The following is a 12,941-nucleotide window of genomic DNA, read 5'->3' as shown; positions in this document are numbered from 1 at the left end:
CATATGGAATAAGTAGATAATCAACCAACCCTCTGCAGAGGAAGAGACATTTGAGCCAGGACTGAAAGGGTACATGGAACAGAGGAAATGTGGGTGTGGGAAATCTAAGTGAAGGCACAAGCAGACAGAGATGCAAAGGCATTAGGAGGGCATGTGGCATGTTTATGGAATCCCAAACATTTTGTTATAACTGGAATGTAAAGTTCAAGGGGAGATTCCTGGTAGGTAAGATTGGATTGATAAGCAAATGTCAGATCACTATAACAATGAAATATTTTTATATTTGAAATAGCACCTACCATGTGACAGATTACCATGCCAAGCAATGAGGCAGATACTAACACTTGTATCAGATCAATGGTATGATCAGATTTTCATATTAGAAAGGCTACTCTGAGACTCAGAAAACTCAAAATCTAAGTGTTCAAGACACTATTCAGGATATTAGTATAATAATATTTATAATAATAATATGCCCAAGAAGGACATCATAGTCCCACTTTTGAAATGGTCTCTTTCCCCTTTCTCTTTCCTACTCCCCTACTAGGTTAATTTCTTCTCATCTTTCACATCCTTCTACCAGCACACCTTCCCCAAGCACGCAGAGTAGATTGGGTCTCATTTTATACATTGATATGCTACCCTGAATATTTTCTTCACAGCAATTATTCTAACTGCAGTTAACTACCTTTGGGATTATTTGTTTAGCATCCATCATCCATTAGCTTGTTGACATCATGATAGGGATGAAGTCTGTCTTGCCTAGTGAAGTCTTTAGCACATAGCTGGTGCTCTTTCTATATTTTCATGTAAATAAATGATAAGTAGGGAGTGTAATATTGGATAGAAGAAGATGGGTAAAAGGAATATTTAATAGGTAGGATTGCAAAAGCTTGGCAAGTGGACAAAAATGAAAAATAAAAGATGAATCCTGGATGAGTCCCAAGTTTCTAGTTTGGATACTTGGAGGTACCATTAATAAGAGCTATGACTGAATTATGGGGGAAGATTATAACTTAAATTTGAGCCCTACTATATTAATTAATTGAATCATAGCTCATATTGAATTAAATTTTGTTTTCTTTGAAAGGGTTTGGTGTCATTCCAGTTTCATTCCAGTATATTTTCAAAACCTACTTGCATGGAAATCTCCTGTAGAAGATAAACATATACCATCTAGATTGAGTGTTCTTTGCCTCAGGTTCAGAAGATTCTTTCTGTATTTTTGTCTTCACAGTTTTGGTGTTCCTCCAGTGTTGAGCTGGGCTTCTTTGGCAGATAGCATAATACATTTTAAAACTTTTCCAATTCATTAAATTGAAGTTAAAAATTTGGAAAAGTTGAGGGGTAGTCTTTGCAATCAGACCTGGTTTTGGTATGAGTTTGTCCTTGGTTATGAAATAAAAATAGAAATTTAAAATATCTATAATTATTTTAACATTTAAGCCTGTGTAAAACCTCATGCTAGTTAAAGAAAGATTTCCAAAGGCAGTAGATAAGTTTTTGACATCAAAGACTGCCATTCAATCATCTTATCTTTTATTCTTTTTATTTAAATGAAAAATATTGTCTATTTCTTTCCAGTTACACACAAAGAGAAAGAAAAAGACAAAGAAAAAGGAAAACCTGAAAAGAAAGGTATGGAGTTATTCTTATTGTGGTTTTTACTCATTGGTCTGTCACCGTTTGACCGTTTCTTCTTTGTGTCTGAACTTAGATGACCATGAATTAATTTTTAAAAATTGTATTATGATAATTTTCCTTAGAATTGAATGTGAAAAGAACAATTTCTTGGTTGAAGGAAATAAAATACTTAAGACTCTCAAACTGTTACCAATTTACTTTCTGGAAATGTATCAGTTTTTCCCCTGGCAATTCTGAGATTGCTTTAGCCAACAATGAGGATATTATTTCAGAAAATAATTGCCAATTTGATAGGTAAGGAAGTGTACTTCATTACCTTAACTTGCATTCTGTGATTATATATTAGACTGGACTTAAAACTGTTTTAGTTTTTATTTGTTTAGAATCAGCAATGCACACTCATTGTTTAACACATAAAGGTACCTTGCAAAAAGCTTTCTCCTGCCTTGCCCACACACTCTGATCCCATTCCTTATCTACCGACACATACACACAGTAAACTGCTTTTATGAGCTCTATGTGCATCTTTTCAGAAATTCATTATGCATTTAGAAGACAATATACATTATTGTCTCTCCCTATTTTTACGCAAAATTTAGTCCTATGTTCTGTCTTTATAACAATGTACCCTAGAGATCTTTCCATATCAGTAAATAGATATTTCCCTCATTCTTTTTAAAAAGCTGCATAGTATTTAAATAGAGATATTTTCTTCCACTATATCTTTTAATTGCTTGTTATTTGTAGATTGAGGGATCTGAATGTGATTTTTAGTGATACATATTTCTTGTATAACTCTTCACACTCACTGCCCATTTCTCTTGATGATACATGTATGTGTCATTTGGATGTACATCACTGATCTGTTATGTTTACAAATATATTTCTTTTTTTTTTTTTTTTGCGGTACGCGGGCCTCTCACTGTTGTGGCCTCTCCCGCTGTGGAGCACAGGCTGCGGACGAGCAGGCTCAGCAGCCATGGCTCACGGGCCCAGCCGCTCCGCGGCATGTGGGATCTTCCCAGACCAGGGCACGAACCCACGTCCGCTGCATCAGCAGGTGGACTCTCAACCACTGTGCCACCAGGGAAGCCCTACAAATATATTTCTTATATAGTTAGTTTTGTAGTTAATGTAAGGGTTTCTATCTGTGTGAATAAACATGTGTGAGTGCATATGTGTGATATATGTATGTGTTTTAAGTTCTTAAGTTTTTATGGGGCTAGATATGTTTATATTTTCTTTTGGTATTTCTGCTCTTGAGTCTTCATCCAAGGATTAATTCAGTAATTACTAATATTCCTCAAGTTTAAAAAATTAGGCTTATATTTCACATTTAACTTTAATTCATCAAAAATCTATTTTAACATATGATGTAAAATAAAGTTCTAACTTAATTTGATTGCTCTTGTTTTAGAATGGATCACGTCTAGGATATTTAGGCTAAATTTCAGCTGATTTATGTATCCACAATACACATAGCCTACTGAGAAATTTTATTTTGTGAAACATTCCACTTAGCTAGAATGTTTTACAATGCTTAGGAATCAGATGAGTTGAAACATGCTTCATTCTTCCTTATTCTAAACTCACATTTGAAAATTTGAATTAAATAGTTGTTCTTTTATTAATGTTTATTTTGTGATAATATCCATGAATTTCAATACAGCCATCTTCTTTGTTCTAGAAACAGGTGTCCATTTCCTACCTGCTATTGACTTATATAGAATTATCGGCATCAGGTTCTGTGTACTCTGACTAAATGAAATAATCTGATATTTCTTGTGATTTCTTTCCATCTTTACAATGGCTAAATACTTTTCATTGAAAAATAATTGAGAATTTGTTGCCCCAAATTATACATTTGAAGGAAATTTGTCCAAATTCAAAAGCAGAAACAAAACACTTGTGTCCTTTTATTTACTGTATACCAATTAAAGGAGTTTGCTTTTTATGAGCTAAGTTATACTGTAGCCCAATGACCTTGAGTGAATTGTGCCCTCCTTCAGCGAATATTGTCCAAGCTGTTACTCATAACCCCAAATGGTAGTGGAGATGACTATGGGCCAGGCTGAGAGGTGGAAAGGCTGAAACCCTGGAGGGGAAGGAAACTGCTGTCTTGGTAACTCTGCAGCTGCCATGATCTCATGGACTTCAACTGGACATTGTGCCCTAAGCTTTCTATGAGGCTTACATCATCTTTCCAAAATTCTGGGGAAACCATTCATAGACTGTATTTTAAAAGAATAATTATTTAAATACATATTTTAAGCACATCATTTTCCTTTTATAATACAAGTAAAACTGATTGACATTAATATTTGTACTATATAGTTAGAGAAATGAAAATAATTAGGGCTCCAATTTTTCACTCTAATAATTTGGCTCTTTCCTTAACCCAACTATTTTAATTAAAATCTCTTATCATTTAATTTTCCATAATTTCTTTAACTCTCATTATTATTCTCTAATAAATACTATGTAAATGTTGAAATATGTATGGTGATTTGGGAAACTACTAAACCACGCAGTTTAATACATTTGAAATATGAGGATAACCTGCTCATACTGTTGTACTTCTCAGAACTCCTTTACTTAAACCATTAAGAGACACAAGATTTTACTAGTCTATATAAGTAAAATAGAAGTTTATAAAATAAATTTATATTGTTTTATAAACAATTATTGATTATTGTTATTAATCTATTACATAAACAACTAGAAGGTATAATGTTTCAGGTATCATGTCAAGTACCATTCAGTTAAGAAGTTGCTCTCAATCAGTAATCTTTGATGGTTACCTTATAACCCATTAGTGGTTCTCAACCATAGGTGCTTCCCTTAGTAAGTATTTGGAAACATTTTGGTTGTTAAAATGTCATTGGAGTGATGGGCATTTGGTTAAGTGGGGACCAGGGAAGCTAAGCATTTTTTCAGTGCATAAGACAATCCCTCATACTGAGAAATTGTTCTCTAAAAGTCAGTTGTGTCCTTGTTGAGACACAGTGTTCTTAATCAAAGCTGTAGTCCTGATAGTTATTTCTTTTAATTGTAAAGACAGTGCTTCCTCCTGATAAAATGATGTATCTTTCAACAAATTCATATAAAATTACTCTCTCTGTTTGTCTTTCCTGAAAGCTATTATTCTAAAATTCTACTTAGAATGATAACTTTAAACAGGAGGGTGAGACTAGCTTTCAAAATGCTTTCTAAGTCTTAATGCCAAGTCTTTTAAATTAAGTTTTATACAGTTTTTATTAAATTAGTAATATTTTATTCCTGAATTGGGCTCATTAATGTCATCAATCTTCAAACTAGCTTATGATTTTGGTGGCTATAATACTGAAGTAAAGAAAATGCTTGAAATCTATTAAGAGTGTATACTAATATAAAATTTTCTGTTTAAGCAATTCACAAGGAAAAAATTGAGAAAAAAGAAAAGCCAGAAACAAAGACAGTGGCAAAAGGTAAATTATACTTTTTACTTTAAAAGATTACATTTTGAGTAACAGGTAGCTGGATGATTGTAAGCATTCACCATTTCCTTTACATAAAATTTAATTTGGCCTTACACTTAAAATTTAATATCTAAAAGAATAATAAAACTGAATACTTAAAATAATAGAGCATCTCCAAATGTGAGAAGAAAATGAAGAGCTTTCCCATATGTGGGGGGCAGAATTTTGGTCCCCATTAACTTCATCCCTTGGTGGCATCCCCTTAGCTAGGTTACATTACATGGTAAAAGGAGTTTGCAGAAGTAGTTAAGGTGGATCTAAAATATGGGGATTATCCTGAATTATCCAGGGCTCAGTGTAATCTCGCGAACCTTTAAAAACATAGAGATGTGGCAGAAGAGAAAGATTTGAAGTGTTAGAAGGACTTGGGCCCTCACTACTGGCTTGAAAATTGAGGGAGGTACATGGAAAGTGTGAGAAGGGAATGAATTCTGCCAACATGTTGAGTAAGTGTGGAAGCCTACTCTTCCCCAGAGTATCCAGTAAGAAATGCAGCCCTGCTGACAACTTGATTTTAGCACTGTGGACCCTAAGCAGAAAACCTATTTGAGCCACATTATGGCAAGACTTTTGAACCGTGGAAACCAGAAGATATTAAATGATTGCTGGGTTAAGCAGCTAAATTTGTGGTGGTTACTATAACAAGAGGAAACCAGTGCAACATATCTGGTTTACAGTTTGGATCAGTATTACACCTTGAATTTAATTTTAGAACACTAAAATTAAGGATTTCATTTTCCAAGAAGGATAATGCATCAACCTGATCAATATTTTAAGCATTGAGGGCCTTAACTGTCTTGATAATACACCAAAGAAGAAATCAGTTAGAATATCAACGTAATGTTATAAACTTTGGAAGATTACATCAACTAGTTTTTATTCTAAGTTTGTCTACAAATCGTTTGATGTTAGAAAAATACAGGTTCTCATAGTTCAGTCTTATCTACTAAATTCAAATTGCTTCCTCATATTTTATTTATATATATATATTTTATTGAAGTATAGTTGATTTATAATATTGTATTAGTTTCAGATATATGGCAAAGCAATTCAGTCATAAATATATTTTTCTGATTCTTTTCCATTATAGGTTATTAAAAGATATTGACTATAGTTCCCTGTGCTATACTGTAAATCCTTGTTTATCTAGTTTTTATATAGAGAAGTATATCTATTAAATCCATACTCCTAATTTATCCCTCCCCAACTTCCCCTTTAGTAACTATAAGTTTGTTTTCTATGACTGAGTCTGTTTTCTGTTTTATAAATAAGTTCATTTGTATTATTTTTTAGATTCCATATATAAATATGTCATACAATATTTGTCTTTTTAATATTTTTATGTTTTAATTTTAATTTAAAAATTTAATGTTTTTTTATAGAAGTATAGTTGATTTACAATATTATATTAGTTTCAGGTATACAACATAATGATTCAAAATTTTCATAGATTATATTCCATTTAAAATTATTATAAAATATTGGCTATATTCCTGTATTGTATCCATGTACCTTATTTACTTTACATGTAATAGGTTGTACCTCTTACTCCCCTACTCCTACCTTGCCCCTTTTACCTTCACTCTCCCAACTGGTAAACTACTAGCTTGTCCTCTATATCTGTGAGTGCCCCACGTTTTGTGTTTTTAATGTCATGTGTTACATCTTCATGCTTATACCTTAACCATTTATTGCAGTTATAGATGAATTTATGAGTTTTTTGTCTTTTAATCTTTGTACTAGCTTATTTAAGTGGTTGATCCACAGCCTTTACTATACATTTGCCTTTACTAGTGGGATTTTTCTTTTCCTATAGATTATTATTTCTTGTAGCTTTTTCTTTTCCACTTAGAGAAGACCCTTCAACGTTTCTTTTAGGGCCTATTTAGTCTTGATGAACTATTTTAGTTTTTGCTTTTCTGAGAAGTTCTTTATCTTCCTTCAGTTGTAAATGATAGTCTTGCTGGATAGAATATCCTAGGTTGTAGGTTTTTCACTTTCAGCACTTTAAATATATCAGGTCATTCTCTTCCGGCCTGCAAAGTTTCTGCAGAAAAATCATCTGATAGCCTTATAGGGATTCCCTTGTACGACTCTTTGTTTTTTTCTTGCTCTTTTAGAATTCTCTATCTTTAATATTTTCCATTTTAATTATGATATGTTTGGATGTTCATCTTCTTTGGGACCCTCTGTGCTTCCTGTACCTGGATATCTGTTTCCTTCTTCAGGTTCAGGAAATTTTCAGCCATAATGTCCTCAAATACATTTTCGACCCCTTTCTCTCTTCTCCTGGGACCCCTGTGATGTGAACACTGGGTTGTTCAATGTTGTCTCAGAGGTCCCTTAAACTGTTCTCATTTTTTAAATTGTTTTTCTTTTTGCTGTTCTGATTGGGTGATTTCCATTATTTTATTTTCCAGATCTCTTATGCATTCTTCTTTATCACCTAGTCTGCTGTTAATTCCTTCTAGTGTGTTTTTCATTTCAGTTATTATATTCTTCAGTTCTGATTGGTTCTTTTTTATATTTTCTGGTTCCTTGCTAAAATTATCATGGTGTTCATCTATTCTTTTCACTAATTCAGTTAGCATTCTTATTACTAATGCTTTGAACTCTTTATCTGGTAATATTTATCTCTGATTCATTTGATGTTTTTTCAGAGTTTTTTTCTTGTTCCTTCATTTAAAACAAATTCCTCTCTCTTCTCAACTATCTCTATGAAATTAGGTGAAACAGTAACCTATCCCAGTCTTGAAGGGGTGTCTTTATGTGGGAGTGCCCCTATAGTCTGCATGTGCCAAGTGGCTTTGGTGGGAGGGTTGGATCTGATGTGAGCATGAGTCTCATCTTCCCCCATGTTGTGCAGGCAGCTCTCACCATGGTAGGATGTGGAGCTGGAGATGGAGGGTCTAGGGCCAGAGCCAGGTGTGAGCCTGGGCTTCTCCTCTGTTCAGAGGCTAGCACCGCCCTCTCGGGGACTGGATCAGGTCCCAAGTTGCTGGAGGAGAAGCCCTGATGTTTGGGACCAAGCTGGCTCTGTTCCCTCTAAGTGTGTGCTCTCCCTGCTCTGGGCATTGGCACCTTCAGCACAGAGCGGAGCAGTGCTGCAGCAAGAGGGGCTGGAGTGTGTACTCAGCATTATTCAGGGTGCAGGCTGGGGTGGTCCCAGCACCCCAGTCAGAATTCTGGTCCACTCCCCATCTGCTGCCTCCATAAGTGCCAGGAATGACTGCTGTCACCCAATTAAGATGAGCCAGCTCTATCCTTTATAACCACGCACTCTCCTCAGCTGTGGCAGCCTTTGCCCTAGGGTAGAACTGCACCACAGAGCAAACTTGGCTAGAGTGGGTGCTCAGCTTAGGCTGGGGCATGAGCTGGGGTAGTCGCTGGAAACTGGCTAGAATCTCAGACCGTTCAGTTTGCTTCCTCTGCTTTGTTTCAGGAGTAAGTGAGCATGTGTGTACTCTTCCAGAGCAGAGTCTAGGTTTCTTACAGCCCTGCTGTCAGTCCCACTGGTTTTCAAACCAGCTAAGGGGACTGGTACTCCTGGTGTCGGACCTGAGGACTGCGGTGACTGATATGTGTTTCGAACTGCTCGCTCCCCAGGGGGTAATCTGCAAGCCTAGTTAATCCTTCTCCTCTTCTGTGTCCCCTTCTAGAGGTACAGGTCACAACCTAATTGCTTCTCTTCCTACCTGATTTTGTGTGTATCTTTCTTAGAGGCTTGGTTGTAAAAAAAAGTCTTTCTGCCAGTCTCCAGTTTGTTTTCAGTGAGAATTGCTCCACATGTAGATGTACTTTTGATGTGTTCATGGGGGCAGGTGAGCTCTGTGTCCTCCTACTTGGCCATTTTATCTCCTGCTCCCTCCTCGTATTTTAAAATATAGGTTTTATGTGATCAGTATATTTTAGAAATCTAGTATATTTTCAAGGTCTAAGCATGTAGATAAAAATTGGAATTTATTTTCAAAATTTAATGTGTTTATGTAAAATAATTAGATATTTGTGGCAGATATATTTTTTACTAAATGTTTCTGTGAGGTAACCAAACATCATTTTATTGAAGTTAAGATGGATGAATTGAAACTTAAAGCTGGTAGGGATGTTAGAGATTATCCCAATTAATCACCTAACTTAACAGATGAAGAACTTCTGGGGAGAGAAAACAATTTGTCCAGATCATAAAGCTAGTATGTAATTGAACTAAGACAAAACCCCAAGTGAGTATAAATCAAGTATTCTTTCCAAAGATAATTAAATAAAGTCCTTCAAGCATCCATTATTCCTTTAACAAATATTTACTTAATACTGTATTAATTATTTCTTTACGTGTAAAAAATTACCACAAATTTAGTGGCTGAAATCAACACACATATATTATCCCACAGTTTCTGTGGGCCAAGAATCTGGACATGGCTCAACTCAGTCTTCTGCTTTACAATGTCTCACAAAACTGAGATCAATGTGTTAGACAGGGCTGCAGTCCCATCTGAAGTCTCAGCTGGGGAAGAACTATTTCCAAGTTCATTTAAATGACTGTTGGCAAGATTCAGTTCCTCAAGGCCTGTTGCATAAGAGTCTCAGTTCTTCCTGGCTTTTGGCAGGAGACCATCCTCATTTCTTGCCACATGAGTCTCACCAATATTGCTGGCTTCATCAAACCCAGCAAGAGCGAATCAGCTAGCAAGAGAGCAAATTAGCTAGCAAGACAGAAATAACAATCTTATGTAAAGTAATCATGGAAGCTACATACTGTGGGTTAGCAGCAAATTCATAAGCCAGCCCATATTCAAGGGGAGAGGATTATACAAGGGTATGAATACCAGAAGGTGGGAATCGTTAAGGGCCATCATGAGTCAGCCCGGCCTGCTGAAAATCACAAATACTTTAATAAGAATATAAGTGAGAGAGGGAGAGAGAGAGAGCGAGAGAGAGAAAGTTAAGCAACTGGTAGTTCCTTAATGAATGAGAGTTGAAATGGGTTATTTCCTAACTCCCAAAATGTATAGTATGTTAGTATGTTTATTGGGTAATGCGGTTTCCCTACTTTAAGACATTTTGATTCTGGTTCAGATGCTAACAGTTATTACTAATTCCAAAGTTGGATCAAATATGCTGATGTCATTCTTTTGGTTAGACCATTTGTTTTCCATTTGATAAAAGTCATAAATTAAGTGTCTTCCTAAACTGAGCTGGGTGATTTGAACATGACAATTCTTTTTGCTTTTTTGTTTCTAAATGAACTCCTAAGTGCAAATGTCACTTAAATTCTTTTTGAGAAAAATCAGGAAAAGTATTTGGTACAAAATTTAAGAACACCTACCCAGTTTGATAAAAATAAATATAAGTTGGGTGTTGCTTTAATTTTATGGTATTTTCCACATTATATCCACACCATTGTTGAGTTCTCACCCATTTTTGTTTAAATGTGAGGCAACATTATCTGTTTCAAAGGTGAAGATCACTAAAAATGTCTAAAATAGAGAAAAATTTATTTTTATACTTAAAACCACTGATAAAAATGAATTTGTTTTTTAAAAAAAGAATTTGTTTTAGATGTAGTCTTGTGTTTAAGAAAATTACCTTTTCTCATTTATAAATTACAATGGCACTAAAAGTAGATCTTAATTTCACGTATCTTTAATTTCATAGTACAAAGCTAAGGTTAAATCAACTGCTACCTACAAGAAGTAGCTAGGTGCCATTTAGGGTAACCAAAATAATAATTTCACATATAAAAAGTATAAGCAAAAAAACAGTTGGCAAATTTTCCAGGTTGTTTCAAGCCCATTTCTAAACACATATTTACATATGTAATCTATATGTCAGTATGTTGTACACATGATCTGAACATAGTGAAACAATTACTGTTTTCTCTTCTTGATTGTTCATTCATAAACATGAACAAAATTGTTCATTCATAAACATTTATTCTTTGTTTTCTCTGAAAAAAGCACTGTGTTAGTTAGACATTATGTTGCTACAAAAATGAATAATATAGTTCCTATCCTCAAGTTGCTCTCAGTATGGTAGGGAAGACAGATATGTGAACAGCCATCTGTAATACAAGATAAGTAGTAGGGAATAACGTGTACCTAAAAAAAAGTTGAGACAAATTTAATCTCGGGTGAAGAAATGATTAATTCCAATGGCAGAGTCATTTGCTGCATATGAATTGAGCACAAAGGGATTTAATATGTGTGTAAAATATGAAAAACATAGACAGTATAGCTTGGTAATATTTGACACGTGGAAAATACATGAGATATTTTTTAAAAAAGAAAGTAGCCTACTGGAGGAAGAAACTTTTGGAAAGATGCTATGAGAGGAGAAATGATGAAGCCAGATATCACAGGGTTTTGTGGTTTTGTTTTGTTTTCATATTTTTTTAATTGGGTATCACAGACTTTTAGTCAGCTCTCCTCAGATAGGAACATTGTCCCGCCAATCTTCAGACCACTGGCAGCAGGCTCTGAGCCTAGGTCATGCTAGGCTCTCTGGAGGGGTTTGTTAGGTGAACATATGTGGATTGTATGACTCTGAGGTGCTGTTGGCCATCTCAGAGGAACTTTCTCTCCAAGCAGAAATGAATAAATATTTTGGTGTGGGGTCCTGGAATGATGTTGATTTAAAGTCATTTGCACAGAGCTGATGGTTTCAGTCATAGAAATGTATGTGTCTGCTGTAGGAAGGAGCAGAAAGCAGTAAAGGAAACTTAGAAAAGGTTTAAAGGGAGTAGAAGAAAATCCCCAGTTGATTGTAGTCACAGAAGCCACAAAGATGTTGGAAGTTTGTGGAGTAATTGGGTGATTCTTCTATGAGAGTTTTATGGTCAGTAACTTTGGGAAACAGTGGGTAGCATAATCTCCCTCCTTGAAGATTCTTAATGCACTTTAGCTTTGAGAAATTCCATAGTAAAGAAACCAGTTTAGCTTAAGTGTTTCCCAATTTATTTTGATAGAACTATCCCCTACCCCTAACACAGCATCAAGATTTCCCTGCGAAGTTTAACAGTGCTTTGGGAGGTGTGAGTTCATTCAGTTAAATGCAGTACCACAGGTGATATTGTGGTTTCACAAGCATCAAGCATTAGCATTTTCCTTCTTCTCTTTGCAGGACTTCATAATATTATCTTGTCTTAGGCTCAAAAGTGTACTAAAGCCAAGAGACTTGATTATAATATTTTCATCAAAGTCTTCAACATGAGTCACAATAAAAGCTACCCATTACATGGGCAAATGACGTTAGAGGGTCCAACACTATAGTAGACTTACTATGAAGTCTAGTGATTATCTGTGATTCCATAGAATAATGTCCAATATACAACTTCTATTATAAACACCTTCCACAAATGTGTACTATATTATTATTGCTTTTTAAAAATAATTGAAAGATTCACAGACTGATTAGTTCACATTCCCAGTTCCCTTCCCCCAATACATGTAATAATATCAGAATAAAATATGAATGTATAGAATATATGTATATGTGTCATAATTCATATATATTCACATATATGCTAATTTATAGCACTTTCTGTTTTCTAGGATATATTTAAGGGCTTTAAAAGTCACCTGAATTATTATTTTTCAATTAAGATAAGCAGGAGCCAACATCTTAATTTTGTTCTCTTTCCATCGCTTTAAAGTCACATCATTAGAGACTGAATGTCTGAGTTATCCCTTAATGGATTTTATTGTTTTGTTTCTATTAGTCATTACCAGTGCAAATAATTTTACATTTGCCTTCATAATAGTTACCTTTAAAAAATATTGTGGG

The 12,941-nt window shown here is 34.8% G+C and overlaps 1 protein-coding gene across 1 annotated transcript in view; it reads left to right on the top strand.

The window, feature by feature from the left end:
- Positions 1-12,941, top strand: part of TRDN (triadin) — a 118,327-nt gene that overhangs the window by 104,144 nt on the left and 1,242 nt on the right. The window contains exons 6-7 of the mRNA XM_029224121.1: positions 1,585-1,638; positions 5,052-5,111. Of these exons, the coding sequence (XP_029079954.1) occupies positions 1,585-1,638; positions 5,052-5,111 (114 nt within the window). The remainder of the gene's footprint in view (positions 1-1,584; positions 1,639-5,051; positions 5,112-12,941) is intronic.

Source organism: Monodon monoceros, unplaced genomic scaffold, assembly GCF_005190385.1.
Source record: "Monodon monoceros isolate NGI ecotype Baffin Bay Population unplaced genomic scaffold, NGI_Narwhal_1 Super_Scaffold_15, whole genome shotgun sequence".
In the NCBI taxonomy this organism is placed as follows: domain Eukaryota; kingdom Metazoa; phylum Chordata; class Mammalia; order Artiodactyla; family Monodontidae; genus Monodon; species Monodon monoceros.
Note: the sequence above shows the minus strand (reverse complement) of the source record. Positions and strands in the feature narration are given on the sequence as shown.